General features: G+C 53.0%; 1 protein-coding gene across 37 annotated transcripts in view; it reads left to right on the top strand.

The window, feature by feature from the left end:
* MOV10 (Mov10 RNA helicase) overlaps positions 1-17,454 on the top strand; it is a 28,434-nt gene that overhangs the window by 8,003 nt on the left and 2,977 nt on the right. For 10 of the 37 annotated variants that reach the window (XM_085023564.1, XM_085023533.1, XM_085023569.1 and 7 more), the window contains exons 3-20: positions 6,699-6,872; positions 7,284-7,519; positions 7,700-7,958; positions 9,442-9,576; positions 10,474-10,642; positions 11,418-11,572; positions 11,829-12,005; positions 12,108-12,255; positions 12,688-12,846; positions 13,057-13,160; positions 13,650-13,747; positions 13,848-14,064; positions 14,789-14,906; positions 15,141-15,332; positions 15,789-15,863; positions 16,739-16,864; positions 16,944-17,032; positions 17,247-17,368. In XM_085023564.1, the coding sequence (XP_084879690.1) occupies positions 6,699-6,872; positions 7,284-7,519; positions 7,700-7,958; positions 9,442-9,576; positions 10,474-10,642; positions 11,418-11,572; positions 11,829-12,005; positions 12,108-12,255; positions 12,688-12,846; positions 13,057-13,160; positions 13,650-13,747; positions 13,848-14,064; positions 14,789-14,906; positions 15,141-15,332; positions 15,789-15,863; positions 16,739-16,864; positions 16,944-17,032; positions 17,247-17,368 (2,753 nt within the window). Of the gene's footprint in view, positions 1-4,442; positions 4,615-4,813; positions 4,955-6,128; positions 6,903-7,283; positions 7,520-7,699; positions 7,959-9,441; positions 9,577-10,473; positions 10,643-11,417; positions 11,573-11,828; positions 12,006-12,107; positions 12,256-12,687; positions 12,847-13,056; positions 13,161-13,649; positions 13,748-13,847; positions 14,065-14,788; positions 14,907-15,140; positions 15,333-15,788; positions 15,864-16,738; positions 16,865-16,943; positions 17,033-17,246; positions 17,369-17,454 lie in introns of all 37 variants that reach the window. The other 27 variants (XM_085023554.1, XM_085023532.1, XM_085023567.1 and 24 more) reach the window with 7 other exon arrangements.

Below are 17,454 nucleotides of genomic sequence, written 5' to 3'. Positions count from 1 at the left end.
ACCCCCACCCTAATGGTTTTTATAGGCAAAATTTGCAGGGAGGGCTGCAGGGTCAGTGAATTTCCTCTGATTGGTTGGATGTGCTCCAGGAATTTTGTGCTCAGCCCGAAGTTACCTTCTGCCACCCTGGGTGAGGGCCTTAATTCCTGCCAAAGAACTCAAAAGTTTTTGTGGAGTTCCCATCATGGTTCAGCAGTAACAACCTGACTAGTGTCCATGAGGACACTGGTTGGATCCCTGGCCTTGCTCAGTGGGTTAAGGATCCAGCTTTGAGGTGAGCTGTGGTGTAGGTTGCAGAGGAGGCTCAGATCCTGCGTGGCTCTGGCTGTTGCTGTCCCTAGCGTTTACAGCTCCAATTAGACCCCCAGCCTGGGGACTTCCGTATGCCTGGGGTGTGGTCTTAAAAAGACCAAAAAGAAAAAAAGAAAAGCTTTTGTTATATATATTACTTGAGGAGGAACCAGGACCCTGGCCCAAGGCTGCGCTATTGTTTCTTGACTCCTGCTCCCTTGTGTCTGCATCCCCTCCCTTCTCTGATTAGCAATTGTTTGAACCTGCCCTTTGGAACTCGGGGAAGGTCGAGGAGCCCGAAGGAAACCTTTTTTCTACCAGTGAAACAGGGGACACAGAAAGACTTGTGTGCCGGGAGGGCCCCACAGGATCCCACTTGGTTTCACCCTCACCTGGATTTCTTAATTAGTATTTGACACATGCTTGCCCATAGATCCATCCGTCTAGCCATCTTAATTTTTTGATGCATTTCAAAGTGTGTTACAAACATCAATACAATTCACCCCTAAACAATTCAGCATGGAGTTCCCTCTGTGGTGACGTGGGTTAAGATTTTGACTGCATCGGCCTGGCTCAGTGCAGAGTTGTGGGTTCATTCCCCAGTCTGGGGAAGTGAGTTAAAAGATTGGCACTGCCACAGCTGCAGCTCGGATTCAGTCCCTGGCCTAGGAACTTCCATATGCCGTGGCTGTGGCCCTAGGGAAAAAAAAAAAAACAAAAAAAAAAAACCACTTCAGCATGGTTATTAACTATAGGAGTTCAAAACTGGCTTACAATCATTTACTTATTTAAAAATTTTTTTATTTTGTATTATTATTGCTTTTTAGGGCCGCACCTGTGGCATTTGGAGGTTCCCAGGCTAGGGGTCAAATCGGAGCTACAGCTGCTGGCCTATGCCACAGCCACAGCAACATAGGATCTGAGCCCTGTCTGCGACCTACACCACAGCTCACGGCAACACCGGATCCGTAACCCACTGAGTGAGGCCAGGGATCAAACCTGCATCCTCATGGATGCTAGTCAGATTTGTTAACTGCTGAGCCACAATGGAAACTCCAGTTTTGAGCTATTTTGAATAAAACTGCTATGCACATTCTTTTACAAGTCATTTTGTGGACATATTGGACATATATTTTCATTTCTTCTGGGGCTACCTAGAAGTGGAATTGCTGGGTTGTAGTGTAGATAATGTTTCTTTTCTTTTAAACCTTGGGCAAGTTGCTCAACCTTTTTTTTGTTTGTTTTTTCTTTGGTGGTGGCAGCAAAGTCATCCAAATTGTGACCTTCCCTGGGGTTAGGCTGTCTAAGTTTGGACAATATATATAACCTGACACTTAAACATCCCAGGCCATTGCACAGCAGTGCCATGTGCCAGCCGGAGATTCGATGTTTGCGTTGTTACCTGTTTTATCTATAAAATAATAATCAGTGTTATTTGATATTCCTTTCACCCATTCTCCCAGGAAATAGTTATTGAGTAAATACCAATGTTCTGTCAATTTCTGGTGTACAGCAGTGTCCCAGTCATATATATGTGTGTGTATATATATACACACACACACACATAACAGTTTTTCTAACATTATTGCATTATTTTTAATGAATTTTTATTCCATGCGTAATAATAAATTCTTTCCATTAAAAGTCAGAACACTGAGCTTCCCATTGTGGCTCAGTGGGTCAAGAACCTGACTGGTATCCATGAGGCCTCGCTCACTGGGGTTAAGAACCTGGTGGTGGCGTGAGCTTCGGTGAAGGTCTCAGACGTGGCTCTGATCTAGCATTGCTATGGCTGTGACATAGGCTAGCAGCTGCAGCTCCAATTCAACCCCTAGCCTGGAACTTCCATGTGCCAACAGGTACAGCCCTGAAAAGAAAAAGAAAAAGGAAATAGAACTTTATATGTTTAGTTCTACAAGAAATTAACAGACCTTTTTCCAAAGTGATTGTACCGTTTTATATTCTAACCAACGAAGTACAAGCATTCTGCTGTTTCTGTATCCTTGTCCACATTTGGTGTTGTCAGCCTTTTAAATTTTAGCCTTTTTGAGCAGGTGCGGCTCGTGCTTTTAGTGGCTGTATCATATTCCATGGTGTAGCTTTTACAACTTACTCAGCCATCTCCCTGTTGATGGACATTTGTTTCATTTGTTTCATTTCCAGTTCTTGGCCACTGTGAATGACTCTATAGTAAGCATCTTGCACTTATGTTCTTGTATGTTGGTACTTTTCTTTTCCATGGGATACATTCCTATGAATTAAAAGATACCTGTATTTCATGGGAGTTCCCATCGTGGCTCAGCAGTAACAAAATTTACTAGCATCCATGAGGATGCAGGTTTGAATCCCTGGCCTCGCTCAGTCGGTTAAGGATCCAGTGTTACCATGAACTGTGGTGTAGATCACAGACGAGGCTTGAATCTGGCGTTGCTGTGGCTGTGGCGTAGGCTGGCACCTGCAGCTCTGATTCAACCCCTAGCCTGGGAGCTTCCATGGGTACAGCCCTAAAAAAAAAGTCTACCTGTATTTCATATGTTAGGAGATATTGCCAGATTGTTTTTCAAAAGGTTGTACTCTTTCAGCTCTCTGCCAGCAATGTGTGAAAGTTTACTTTTTCCACATAACAATGCCTAATAAACAATGCATGTGACTATTTTCCTTTTTTGTCAGTCGAATGGAAATAAAGTAACATCTTATTTTTACTTTCATTTGCATTTCTCTACTTCTGGAGCTTTTTTTTTTTTTTCTTGGCCTTGCCTACAGCATGCAGAAGCTCCCAGGCCAGGGATCAAACCTGCACCGTGGCAGTGACAATGCCAGATTCCTAACTGCTAGACCACCAGGAAATTCCTGGCGCATCTTTTCATACTTCTTTGGTCATTATTTGTTCTTCAGGTTGAATATTCGATTTTTCTATTGAATTTTTCTTTCTTTTTTTTTTTTTTTTGTCGTTTTTTGCTATTTCTTGGGCCGCTCCCTTGGCATATGGAGGTTCCCAGGCTAGGGGTCAGATCGGAGCTGCAGCCTCCGGCCTACGCCAGAGCCGCAGCAACGTGGAATCCGAGCCGCGTCTGCAACCTACACCACAGCTCACAGCAATGCCGGATCGTTAACCCACTGAGCAAGGGCAGGGACCGAACCCGCAACCTCATGGTTCCTAGTCGGATTCGTTAACCACTGCGCCACGACGGGAACTCCTCTATTGAATTTTTCATGTTTTTCCCCCTGGAAATCTAAGTGACTAGATGTATGATACAAGAATTGGTGCTTTTTTCAACACGTATGTACCAAGTTTGTGATTTAAAAAACTTTTTTTTTTTTTTTTTTTTTTTTTGTAATGCCTGTCACCTACCAGGAATTGGTGAATTTGAGTGGTGGTAATAGACAGGAGGAATAATTCAAGAGCTACTTAGGTGGTAGCACCTACAGTAAAAGTTGTAAAACTTGAAAAATTTGGTTCCTCTTGCCCATGTGTCCATGCAGAAAGCCCCCAAAGAGAGAAGATTTCACCTTAAAATTGTGACGTGGGCTTCTCTTAAAAGCCAGATCTGGCTGTCTCAGGCCTGCACTCCCTGCTGGCCACGTCTTTCTGGAGTAGCAGTTACCCCCACTTAGACAGGACTTGTGCTCCTGGGTTTGCCCAGTCCTCTCAGTGCTGTTTCCTCCCGAGCACTCAGCTGAGAGCTCCAGGGCATTTCAGGGCACCTGCACTTTCGTTTTCTTAGAGTAGATTATAGCATATTAGTATAAGAAAGACGAGTGGAGTCCTTCTTATACTGATGACTCAAAAATGGAACTGAGAGGGCTGCAGGTATGAGATAGCTGTGGAGCCTAGCGTCTGTCGGCATTTGAGTGTGCGTGCGCCTGATCCCTGGAACTTAGTGACTCCCTGGCCAGGGGGCCCTGGTGAAAGTTACCGATGACCCCCTGATTTCAGTCCCTTTTCCTGGACCCTCAGCAGCAGGTGAGCCTGATACCTGGTTTAGAGATTTCCTCCTGGTTCTCCTCCCTCTCTCGGGGGCTCCTGCTCTGTTTTCTTTTCCTAGCTGGGTTGTGCTGGCCTCAGCTGCTCTCAGAAGCCTCACCCTCGCTGGGGAGATCCCCAGTGCTTCCATGGTTGTAACTGCTACCTGACGTCTCCCTGATACTAGGCTCTGCTTTGACTTTGGCCTGAATTCTCAGCTTCTGATTCATGGAGCTGGCTGCCTCCGGACCACGGGAACCTCAGACTGAGCCTGTCCACATCCGCATGTGGTCAGTCCCTCCAACCTCCTCCTCCTCCTCCTGTCTCTCTCAGGAATAGTCCCTGAAGCCAAACCATAGGTTTGTGTATTGTCTTCCACTCTTCCCTCTTCCCAGCCTGCATACCCCCTCCAGTCCTAAATCATATTCTGCTAATTTTGTATTCTAAATATCCGATCTGGCCTCTCTTCTGTTCTCACCGCTGCTTCTGTCTGGCCCTTACCATCTTTTAATTGGACTATTGCAATGGCCGCCTTCTAACTGGTCTCCCTGCCTACAGTCTTGCCTCCAGCAAATCCATCCTCCAGTGCTGATGCCTGAGTGATCTGAAATGCAAATATGATCTTGCTACTCCCCTGCTTAAAACCCACCAACCGGGGTGGTTCTGTAACCACAGTGTAGCCCCTGGTACGGGCTGAAAGTAAGTTGTTGCTACTCCTACTCCTACTGCTACTATTAGTACTACTATTGCTACTAATAGGATACTAATAATAGTAGCTAACATTTCCTGAATATTTTCATTGTTTTTTCATGTGATTTATTATCTTTTTAAGACAAATCGGAGCTGATTCAAAGTTTTCTTAGTAGTATCACTCATTTGCTTGGGGTGAGGGAGAGAGGCAGAGTTATAGGCAGGAGCCCCCAGGAAAATGTCCATTAGCATAAATGATCTGATACGCTAGTGAGTGACCATGGTTGAGCCGTAATACTTAAATAGCGGTGACCATGGTTCTTAGGAACTAGGATTTTTCTTTCAGTCCCTACAAAGCATGGAAGGGGAGTGGTCTGTCCAGATCTTGAATGTGTCTATGAAGTGTGTCACACGTGGGGATGTCCTCTGGCTCCTGGGTCCCCTTAAAGAAGAGCTGCTGGCCTTCAGGGTCAAGGGGAGGCTTCATGGCTTGGCATGCAAAACTATGCAAGACCTGGTCCCTGCCCACCTCTGCTGCCTCCTGCCACACCCCCTTCTTTGCACTCTTCACTCTAGTGCAACCAGACTGTTGTGTGGTACTAATCATACTGCACCTTACTGAGATCTTATGTGCCAAGCACTGGGCTGAGTGGACACTACAGTGTCTGTCTCTCACCACAACCCGGGGAGCTGAGTGCCGTTACCCCCCACCCCTGCCTTTTCTCGAGGAGCAAAGTGAGGCTCTGCGAGGTGGAATAACCTGAGGTGACCCAGCCACTGGCAGAGTGGGCTCTCCCCTCCCCAGCCCTCTGCACTTGTGCTTGGCAGACCCCCTGTACCTCAGCTCACACTCGGCGCCTCTCCTGTGCCTGGATGACGCCCCCTTATCCTTCGGGACTCAGCTCTGGCGCTGTTTCCTGGAGAAGCCTCTGGGGCTGGGCTGGACTGGGGGACCCCTGAGCCACTGAGCTCCCCGCAGCAGGCTGGATTTGATGTGTCTGCCGGTGCCCCTCGAGGCAGGTCTGGGTCTCCTGCCTCTTTGAACTCCAGCATCTAGCGCAGTGTCTGGCACATAACAGGTCTCTGTAAGTGTTTGTGTCGAGTTGACTAAACTGAATTCCAGGCGCTGAGCTTGGGGGTTATTGTCCTTCTGACCAGTTTTCCCTGTCTTCACCTTCTCTAGGCCCAAAGCCAAGCTATTTGATCTCTGGAGAAGGATCCTTTCCCTTCCTGCTGGGGTTCCACCTGCACCCTATGACTTCGGGGGCAAACTGCTGTCTGATCAGCCACTTTGCCCACACACCCTGGACATCTGTTCTCTGTCAGCCCCTCTCTCCCTCCTCACCGGCGGGCTGGACGCCAGAGGCCCCCCCCCCCCCCCGGCCCCCAAATCAGCTTATTCCCCTCAGCTTTAGCTCCTTCCGCTGCGTTGCTGGTATCTTTTCTGTCCCCAGTAGCCCCCGCCCCCACCCCCAGTCTTCAAGTCTTTCTCTTCCCTCAGTCTTCCAAGCCAACAGCCCATGACTGGGCTTTTCTTCTCAGAGGTGCACCGTCCACCACCTGCTGTTCAAAACCAACCATATTTTGGCGGGGAAGTCCTGTCGGCTTCCCCGGAAACATTGAAAATTCTTTCGGTCCCCATCCTGAGCCTCTGCCCCGGGCCCGTCCTGCCGCACACCGAGTGGCCCTCAGACGCCGTCCCCAGCCTGCCAGCCGCCGTCCCTCACTCCCCAGTCTCCTCTGCTCCCGGCAGCTTTGGGAACCCCACCCCCGGCTTCTCCTCCATGCTGTATGGAATGAAGATCGCCAATCTGGCCTACGTCACCAGGACTCGGGTCAGGTTCTTCAAACTCGACCACTGGGCCGACGTGTGGTTCCCAGAAAAGAGGAGAATGAAGCTGGGCTCGGAGATCAGCAAACACCACAGGTCACTGCTGGCCAAGATCTTTTATGACAGGTGTGCGTGTGTGTGAGGGGGCGTGCAGAGAGGGGCCTGGGGGGAGCGGGCTGGGGAGCGGGCTGGGGGGTTGCCTCCGCTTGGGGTGAGGCCCCCTCCTTCAAGGAGCTGGCCACGATCTTTTATGACAGGTGTGCATGTGTGTGAAGGGGCGTGCAGAGAGGGGCCTGGGGGGAGCTGGCTGGGGAGCGGGGTGGGGGGTTGCCCTGCCTTGGGGTGAGGCCCCCTCCTGCAAGGAGTAGGGGGAGGGCCGGGAAGGAGCTCACTGGCTTGGGGGAGGGGGAGGATGCCTGAGCACAGCTGGCACTTGGCCAGCCTCCCCAGCCTGCAACTTTCCCAGGGCAACCCCCACGCCCTGCCCCTGACTCCCGCTCTCTCCAGGGCTGAGTATCTTCATGGGAAACACGGGGTGGACGTGGAAGTCCAGGGGCCCCATGAAGCCCGGGATGGGCAGCTCCTTATCCGCCTGGATTTGAACCGCAAGGAGGTGCTGACCTTGAGGCTTCGGAATGGAGGAACCCAGCCTGTCACCCTCACCCACCTCTTCCCACTCTGCCGGACTCCCCAGTTTGCCTTCTACAATGGAGACCAGGAGCTGCCCTGCCCCCTGGGCCCTGGTGAGTGGGTTTCCAAAGGAAAGAGCCCCTGGCGGAGGGCCTACCCTAGGAAGAAACATGCCCTTGCTGGCCAGTGGGCTCCTGCCTTGGCCCGGAGCTGCCTGGGGGCCGTGCCCAGGCTCGGGATGCTGGTGGGAGGCTCCCTCCGCCACGCTGACTCACGCAGCCGTCCTCCCCCAGGTGAATCCTATGAGCTCCACGTCCACTGTAAGACCAGCTTCGTGGGCTACTTCCCAGCCACGGTGCTCTGGGAGCTGCTGGGACCTGGGGAGCCAGGTTCAGAAGGAGCTGGCACTTTCTACATTGCCCGCTTCTTGGCTGGCGTCGCCCACAGCCCCCTGGCAGCACAGCTGAAGCCCACGACTCCCTTCAAGCGGACCCAGATCACTGGAAACCCTGTGGTGACCAACCGGGTAGAGGAAGGAGAGCGACCGGACCGGTAACTCCTCCTTCCAACCCAGGCCAGGCTCAGGGGTGAGAGGGGCGCAACAGCACAGTGCGGGCCCTTGGGAAGAACACAGAGCTGGCAGCCAGTCTCCTTTCCTAACTGTGAGTTCTGAACCCCTCCAGACCCCAGAGGGCTTTTTCTGTCCAGGAAGAACGTTGCAGATATGAGGACAGTGTGAAAAAAATTTCAAATATTTTCACCTGTATGATGGATCATCATGCAACCCGAATGCACATCCCCCCAACAGCTTTATTGAGACAATTCACATACCATGCAATTCACCCATTTAAAGTGTACAATCCGTGATTTTTAGCATATTCACAGATATGTGCAACCATCACCACAATCCGTCTTAGAACATTTCATCACCCCAAAAAGGGAACCTGTTCCGTTTCGTTAGCACCCCTTCTGCATCCCATCCCCTCCCAGCCCTAAGCAACCACTCTTCTACTTTCTGTAGATGTCCCTCTTCTGGACATTTCGTATGCATGGAGTCATATTTTGTGTGGACGTCTCTTTTTGACGTCCAGATGTTCTCCGAATGTTGAGCAAACTGTAAGACCATTGTGCTCTTTTTTTTTTTTCATGTTTTTACTAAAGTATAGCTGACTTACAGTGATGTGCCAGTTTCTGCTGTACAGCAAAGTGACCCAGTCAGACATGTGTATACATTCTTTTTCTCATACTATCTTTCCTCACGTTCTATCCCAAGAGATTGGATGGATATAGTTCCCTGCCATTGTGTTCTTTTTGTTGAAAATATGTGTGTATAGTAGAAATTAACAAAGAAAAATAGTCTAGAAGGCTACATACCAAAAAGTTAACATTGGTTAATCCCTGGATGATAAGAATGTTATATATTGTAATATCAAAATATTTATTACCTACTTTGACTTTTTTCTCTAATGAACATACTTATACATATATATGCATCATATATATATGAGGTTTTTGGGGGGTTTTTTTGTTTTGTTTTGTTTTTTTGTTTTTTTTGCTTTTTAGGGCTGAACCCACGGCATGTGGAGGTTTCCAGGCTGGGGGTCTCTAATCAGGGCTACAGCTGCCAGCCTACGCCAGAGCCACAGCCACGCGGGATTCGAGCCTCATCTGCAACCTACGCCACAGCTCATGGCAAGGCTGGATCCTTAACCCACTGAGTGAGACCAGGGATCAAACCCGCAGCCTCATGGTTCCTAGTTGGATTCATTTCCGCTGCACCACGATGGGAACTACCACATATATTCCAAGTATCATGCTTCCAAGTATCATGCTTTCCAAAAATGAGAATGGTCTGACCTTGGCATGAGTGGCCTCAGGAGACAATAAGCCCTGCCTCGTAGGGTAAAGGCCACTGACCCCCTTTAGCGACAGATTTGAGGCAGGGCTTTGTGCCTCCTTCAGGGAGGGGACTTTTCAGAGTCAGTGAAGGTGAGAGGTCTCAGTATTTGTGAGAACTTTTCTTCTGCTCCTGCAGCTCTAGGAACTATGACCTGGAGTTAAGTATGGCACTGGGGACATACTGCCCACCCCTGCGCCTCCGGCAGCTGCTCCCCATCCTTCTTCAGGGAACAAATATCTTCACTGCCCCAAAGGAGATTGCTGAGATCAAGTAAGTACCACCCCTCTGCACCCTTCCTGCTGCTTTATATGTGTCTCCCTCTCTGGCTTCTTCCCATCGTCCCATGCCTCTGTCCTCAGCCTCCTGAGCTCCATTCTTTCATCCCCCTACTGAGCACGTACCATGTGCCAGGCACCGTTCCAGGTGAATGACTCACATGAGGTCTCTGCCATCCTCCTGGGGGACAGTGAGCATTTATCATCTTATTTCATGTTGTGATGAGTGCTCTGAAGAACTAACTAAAGCTATGGAGTTCCCATTGTGGTTCAGTGATAACAAACCTGACTAGTATCCATGAGGATGTGGGTTCGATCCTTGGCCTCACTCAGTGGGTTCAGGATCCAGTGTTTGCCGTGAGCTGTGGTGTCGGTCCCAGATGCAGCTTGGATCTGGCGTTCCTGTGGCATAAGCCAGCAGCTGCAGCTCCGATACAACCACTAGCCTGGGAACTTCCGTATGCTGTGGTGCAGCCCTAAAAAGACAACAACAGAAAATTAACTAAAGCTAAAGCAGGGTAAGGGGTGGGCAGTGCTGTTTTGCAGCAGGCAGCTAGTCCTGGCCTCTTGGAGAAGGTGACATTTGAGCAGAGGAGGTGGAAACGAGGCAAGGGAGTGAGCCCTTGGAGGATCCTGGGGAGAGGATGCACGGTGGATCCACAGGCTCCAGGCTCTGGGATCCACAGTGCAGATGGTCTGGGGTGGAGAGCAGGGGCCCCCTTCCTCGAGGCCTCTGGTACCCATCTGCTCCTCTGCCCTTCCAGTCTTCCCTGATTCCCGATGTCTTCTAGTCCCAGAGCTGCAGATGGGAGAGGGTGGGTACTCCCAGATACGGGGGTTGCCTGACCCATCCTGTTCCTGTCCCCTCCCACCCCCCACCCATCACTGCCAGGGCCCAGCTGGAGGCAGCCCTGAAGTGGAGGAACTATGAGGTGAAGCTCCGGCTGCTGCTGCACCTGGAGGAGCTGCAGATGGAGCATGACATCCGGCACTATGACCTGGAGTCGGTGCCCATGACCTGGGACCCCATAGACCAGAACCCCAGGCTGCTCACACTGGAGGTCGGGCTCAGATCGGGAACAGGGAGGCTGGGCTGGAGTCAGCAAGCTCTGGCTGTGGGCAGCACAAAAGGAGGATGATGTTGTTCCTGGCCCCAGAAGGTTCAGCAAGGAGCAGAGAGCAGGCATCTAGGCCCCAAAAGAGATGTCAGAGCAGCGTGATGGGGAGGACCTGGGTTTTAGCCCAAACTTTGCTACTGCTGGCCGTGTGACCTTGGACAAGTCGGCTGTTCTCTCTGGGCCCTGGCGCCATCCTCTGAAAGGCAGAGAGCTGGACTAGATAATTTCTAGATCCCTTTCCAGCTCTCAGATGTTGAATGTGAGCGCAGAAGCCCAAAATTAAACGAGAATGGCTTCCTGCACACGTGTGCTGAGGGGGGCACCCAGGGAGAAGGGCCAGCAGCAGGGCATGATCAGGGTAAGTTTCCCACAGGAACTGAGTTTTGAACGAGATTTGAAAGGCAGAGTAGGAGCTGAGCTGGCCAAGAGGGCAACTGGACAGGCTGGGACACTGACTCCCAAGTCCTGAAATCATGGCCTGGAGAGGTTCTCGGAGCCCTGGGCTCGACATCTCTGAGCAGCTTGGGCAGACTTGTCCCTTCCTCATCCCCTGATCCTTGCCCAGTCTGTGGAAAAAGAAGGAGGTAAAGCTAAAGCTCCCTGAACCTGGGGTAAAGGGCAGAGCCTCAGACCTTGTCGCTCAGGTGGGGTCTGGAGAGCCTGGGGCATCCACTGGCCACCTCTGGGATAGAAGCCAGCCGGTGTTCATGCCCCATAGGTTCCCGGGGTGGCCGAGAGCCGCCCCTCAGTGCTGCGGGGTGACCACCTGTTTGCCGTTTTGTCCTCTGAGACACACCAGGAGGACGCTGTCACCTACAAGGGCTTTGTGCACAGGGTAGAACTCGATCGGGTCAAGCTGAGCTTTTCCGCGAGGTGGGTGTTGGGGGAACTCTACGGGGGGAAGGTCTACAGGTGTCCCAGAGGTCAGGGGAGGCGGGTGTTTCTCCCCAGAGTGCGTTGGACCCTGGGGACAGGGTGTGGGGACCCTGAGATGCCTCAGCAGCTTCCTCTCCTAGAGGATGGCTTGGAGGTCTGGGAAGGGGAGTAGAGTCAATAAATGGAGAGAGTTCTAGCCTTTTATTGCCCCCCCAACTGGAATTCTTCCCCCTCTCTCTGCCCCCTCCCAAAGCCTCCTGGACCGCTTCGTGGATGGGCTGACCTTCAAGGTGAACTTCACCTTCAACCGCCAGCCCCTGCGGGTGCAGCATCGAGCCCTGGAGCTGACAGGGCGCTGGCCGCTGTGGCCCATGCTCTTCCCTGTGGCCTCCCGTGGGGTCCCGCTGCTGCCCTCCGATGTGAAGCTCAAGTGAGATTGTGGGCAGGGGCTCTGGGGCCACTTGGGGCGTGGGCATAGGGAACAGGCAGGGAAGTCTGGGATGCGGACAATGTCTTCTCGAACTTCCGCCAGGCTCTACGACCGCAGTCTGGAGTCCAACCCGGAGCAGCTGCAGGCCATGAAGCACATTGTTATGGGCACCACCCGTCCCGCCCCCTACATCATCTTCGGACCTCCAGGCACTGGCAAGACTGTCACCTTAGTGGAAGCCATCAAGCAGGTGGGGCCTGAGCATAGACCTGGTGCCTACACTCTGTCTTCCCCTGAGACTAAGCAGTTGTCCCCAGGTTCCAGTTCCAGCTCCCAGAACACACGGCCCGAGCTGGCTTTGAGCGCCACTGGGGCTGTTGAGCACTGCTTGCAGGTTGGGTACTTCCCAGCTCTTGGAGTCACCATTCACGTCTCAATCATCGTAGGCTTGTGTATATTTGCTGCAGCGCTTTTCCAGCATTAAAGTGCTATTGGACTGGCAGGGGGCTGAGCATCAGACCTTGCCTTTTGAGTCACTCGCTCCCTCTGCAAAGGGAGGCAGATGCCACACTAGGCCCGCTTGAGTCACAACCTCGTGTCTCCCTCTCCCTTCACCCTGGAGACCACAGCTGCTTCCCACACTGTGCTTACTACCCTCCCCCCCCCGCCCCACCCCGCCCAGGTGGTGAAGCACTTGCCCAAAGCCCACATCCTGGCCTGCGCTCCGTCCAACTCAGGGGCTGACCTCCTCTGTCAGCGGCTCCGGGTCCACCTGCCCAGCTCCATCTACCGCCTCCTGGCCCCCAGCAGGGACATCCGCCTGGTGCCTGAGGATATCAAGGTATCTGGGGAAGTGCTGAGGGCCAAGGGCAGGTGCTGCTCTGGGTAGACGCTGCAGCCAGGAAACTAGGAGACCTGGATTCTGTGGCCTTGGGTGGGACAGGACCCCCTCTCTGGGGTTCAGTTTCCCTATGTGTAAAGTGAAAGAGGTAAATAAAATTGCCAGGGGTGGGGCCAGAGCTGACTCCTCCCTTCCCTGCACATCCCACAGCCCTGTTGTAACTGGGATGCACAGAAGGGGGATTATGTGTTTCCTGCCAAGAAGAAGCTGCAGGAGTATCGTGTCTTGATTACCACGCTCATCACTGCCAGCAGGTGCAGAGTGTGTGTGTGTGTGTGTCTCTTAATTGTATGTTAACAAGTAGTAGGCTAAGGAGTTCCCATCGTGGTGCAGGGGAAACGAATCCGACTAGGAACCATGAGGTTGCAGGTTCGACCCCTGGCCTTGCTCAGTGGGTTAAAGATCCAGCATTGCCGTGAGCTGTGGTGTAGGTCACAGACGTGGCTCAGATCTGGCGTTGCTATGGCTGTGGTGTGGGCCGGTAGCACAGCAACAGCTCTGATTAGATCCCGAGTGTGGGAACCTCCACATGCCGCTGGTGCAGCCCTAAAAGGACAAAAGACTAAATAAATAAATAAATAAAAATAAAATCTCAGCAAGGTATTAAAAAGAGGTAGCAGGCGAAGGAGATGGGGAAGAAGGGTTCCTGGGGAGTGAGGGGAGGGGCCACCTTGGGTGGACATTCAGGTTTGGTGGTTGGGTGCCTGGGTATGACACACCCTGCCTGGCCTGCCCCCTCCCAGGTTGGTCTCGGCCCAGTTTCCCATCGACCACTTCACACATATCTTCATCGATGAGGCTGGCCACTCTATGGAGCCAGAGAGTCTGGTGGCCATAGCAGGTGAGGGGTTCGGGGGTGGGGGGGCTGCGGATAGGCCACCCCCCATGGGGTCAGGAAGGTCCCACCACACACCTTTCTCCCCACACTCCCCACCTCCCAGGGCTGCTGGAAGTCAAGGAAGCAGACAATCCAGGAGGACAGCTGGTGCTGGCAGGAGACCCTCGGCAGCTGGGCCCTGTGCTGCGTTGCCCACTGACCCAGAAGCATGGACTGGGGTACTCACTGCTGGAGCGGCTGCTCACCTACAACGCCCTGTACAAGAAGGGCCCTGATGGCTATAATCCCCAGTTCATAACCAAGCTGCTCCGCAACTACAGGTATCCCACACCCGCCGTGCCAGCCCTGCCTTCCCAGCCTCTGCAAGCCCAGCTGGAGGCTCCGGCCCGCAGTCCTGCTACTCATGGATGGGGTGACTTAGGAAGTGGCCTCATCTAGAGCAGTTTGCTTATGTGCCTGGAATATGTCTGATGTGGGTCCTGGCTGAAAATTCCAGACCATCCAAGGAGAAAGGAGAAAGATACAGTGTATATTTTTCATAAATCTAACAGGTTATTCAGGTTAAAGAGTTATATTTCCCTTTAGTCAGTGAGTTTATATACCTGAAATGCTCCAGTGAATTCCTGTGTCTTTAGTTCCTCAGGTGAGTCCATGACGAGTTCAATAAATGGTAGCTGTCTGCTTATATTTTTGGATTTAACACATCATGTCATCAGATCATGGCGAGAGTAGATACTTGCTTTCGTATTGTCCTTCCTCAGCTAAACTGAAACCTGGGAATGGGCTGCTGCCTTCTTGGTGCTTTCTTTTAAATATGACTGATCTGTGAAATCTGTGGATTGGATGCTCTTGAGACCATCTTGCTTTCTGTGGTTAACACTGCCTAGCAGCAAAAACCGTAGCTGCATGAGTCCGCTGTGCAGTGGGCCGGAGGGCAGGAGGGTGGTGTGTGAGAGCCCCGAGCAGGGGGAGTGGGGTCCCTGAGAGGGAGCAGAAGTAACCGGGCCCCGGGTGTGGCTCTTCCTTTCTCCTCCTGCCTCCCAGGTCTCACCCCACCATCCTGGACATTCCTAACCAACTCTATTACGAAGGGGAGCTGCAGGCCTGTGCAGACGTTGTGGACCGGGAGCGCTTCTGCCGCTGGGAAGGTCTCCCTCGACAGGTGAGGCTGAGCCGACAGGTGAGGCTGAGCCGGCAGGGGCTCAGGCTCCTACCCCAGGACCTCCCCCTCCTTCTGACTGAAGGCGCTGGGTAGCAGGAGGCTCTGAGTGCAAGGCACGAGCCCCTCCTCTTGTCACCTTGACCTGGGATCCCACATTGCCTGGAAGGCTCTGGGGGTGGGTAGGACAGGACGCAGGGAGGCCCCACTGAGGGTTTCCCTTGCCCCTGTGTCCAGGGCTTTCCCATCATCTTTCACGGTGTAATGGGCAAGGATGAGCGTGAGGGCAACAGCCCATCCTTCTTCAATCCCGAAGAGGCTGCCACAGTGACTTCCTACCTGAAGCAGCTCCTAACCTCCTCCTCCAAGAAGGGCAAAGCTCGGCTGAGCCCCCGAAGCGTGGGCGTCATCTCCCCATACCGGAAGCAGGTCAGGCCCCCAGTTCCCATCAAGGGTCACCCCTGCCTACTCCCATAGCCAGACCACTAGGCAGAGGGTCCAGCTGAGGCCTCTAAGGCCCCTATCTCAGAAGAGCTCAGAGGTCAGCTGCACCACCCTGGACTCCTGCGTGGCTGCCTCTTTTTCTTCTTTTTAGAGCTGCACCTGCAGCATATGGGGGTTCCCAGGCTAGAGGTCCAATCGGAGCTACAGCTGCCAGCCTACGCCAGAGCCACAGCAACGCCCGATCCCAGCCGCATCTGCGACCTACACCACAGCCCACGGCATAGGCTGGATCCTTAACCCACTGAGCGAGACCAGGGATCGAACCTGCAACCTCATCGTTCCTAGTCAGATTCGTGTCTGCTGCACCATGGTGGGAACTCCTGGCTCCCTCTTGAACTAGGATAATAGCATGAGAGAAGGGCACCTGTCCCCATCTTCCAGGTGGAAAAAATCCGTCATTGCATCACAAAACTTGACAAGGAGCTTCGGGGACTGGATGACATCAAGGACTTGAAGGTGACCTTCCTCACGGTTTCCCATTCCCTCCCTGACTTGGGTCCCCCTCACTTCCCCGCTGCCAGAAAACCGCCGCAGGTCCCAGCCCTGCTGCTCCAGGCCAGCCCAGGTCCTGCCTGAGATGAACTTGCGCTTTCCCCAGGCCTCTCCTTCCTGGAGATCCCAGCTCGTAGGTCTGGGATGGGACCCAGAGGCCTGCATGTTGAGCAAGCCCACACAGTTTTTATGATCAGGCTTAAGGTTTAAGGTCTCTGCCCTGAGGAGAAAGTCCAGAGTCCCCAGCGGGCCTGACCTGACCTGTCTGTCATGTGCTGATGTCCCCACTCACCTCTCCCACCCTCTGAGTCGGTCGGTAGTAGCTGAACTCTTTCAGATAAGAATCACCTGGAGAGCTTTAGCGCAGGGCTCCACCCAGCCAATTAACACAGCTATCTGGGGGCCGAGCCAGGGCGGCTGTTTTTTATGGCTCCTCAGGTGATCCCTGTGCAGCCAGGACTGAAAATCAGTGCTTGAAGAGTTAGAGGCCTCTCCTGTGGAAATTCTGATTCAGGAGGTCTGGGTTAGGGCCTGAGGTTACATTTTTTTTAACAAGTACTGAGTGATTATCTTCAGGAAAGTTTGGAAAACACTGCTGAGTTACAGTGTTCTTTGCAAGCCTGTTTTCTTTGCTTAGAACCCTTTCTAGCCCCCAGCCCTTTAACTGGATTCCCGCTTCAGATTTCAGCTTCCAAGGTACCCTCCTGCCCTCTTTCCTGCCTGGCCGGACACTGGCTCATTCCACTGGGACAATTGCCCTCAGGCTCACGGAGGCGGGGCTGGTTCCTTGGTCCCCTGCTGAGCGCCCTGGCCTCCAGCCCTGCCTCCCTCCCCTCTAGGTGGGCTCCGTGGAAGAGTTCCAAGGCCAGGAGCGCAGCGTCATCCTCATCTCCACCGTGCGGAGCAGCCAAAGCTTTGTGCAGCTCGATCTGGACTTTAACCTGGGTTTCCTTAAGAACCCCAAGGTTTGAGGGCTGGTGGGTGGCAGGAACTCCCCTCCTGAGGACCCTTCTCTCCTGTGACCCCACCCCCTCTTCTTCCCAGAGGTTCAACGTGGCTGTGACCCGAGCCAAGGCTCTGCTCATCGTGGTGGGCAACCCGCTCCTCCTGGGCCATGATCCCGACTGGAAAGCGTGAGCATCCCACCTGCCATCCCTCTGGGTGGACAGCTGTGGGCTCAGTCCATCTTCCCATCTTATCTTAACGACATCCCCCGCTTGCAAAGGTCGAGCACCTTGCCCCGAGGCAAGGTACAAGCCAAGTGCAGGACCAAGGCTGGGCCTCCAGCCTCTGCTGGCGCTCAGCCAGCCCTGTGCAGCCATGTGTGAATGTCCCTGTACCCCACAGGTTCCTGGAGTTCTGTAAAGAAAACGGGGGGTACACCGGGTGCCCCTTCCCTGCCAAACTGGACCTGCAGCAAGGACAGAACTTACTCCAAGGTCTGAGCAAGCTCAGCCCCTCTACCTCAGGTATGGCCGGGCCAGGGTGGGCTGAGTGGGGGACAGCGCTGAGGGAGGAGGGAAGTTACTAAAACAGAGCTCCCCTCTTTTCTTTC

Source organism: Sus scrofa, chromosome 4, assembly GCF_054392235.1.
Source record: "Sus scrofa isolate SSC_HxYL_T2T_F1_AM1 chromosome 4, Sscrofa_HxYL_maternal_Yorkshire_Landrace_v2.0, whole genome shotgun sequence".
NCBI lineage: Eukaryota > Metazoa > Chordata > Mammalia > Artiodactyla > Suidae > Sus > Sus scrofa.
Note: the sequence above shows the minus strand (reverse complement) of the source record. Positions and strands in the feature narration are given on the sequence as shown.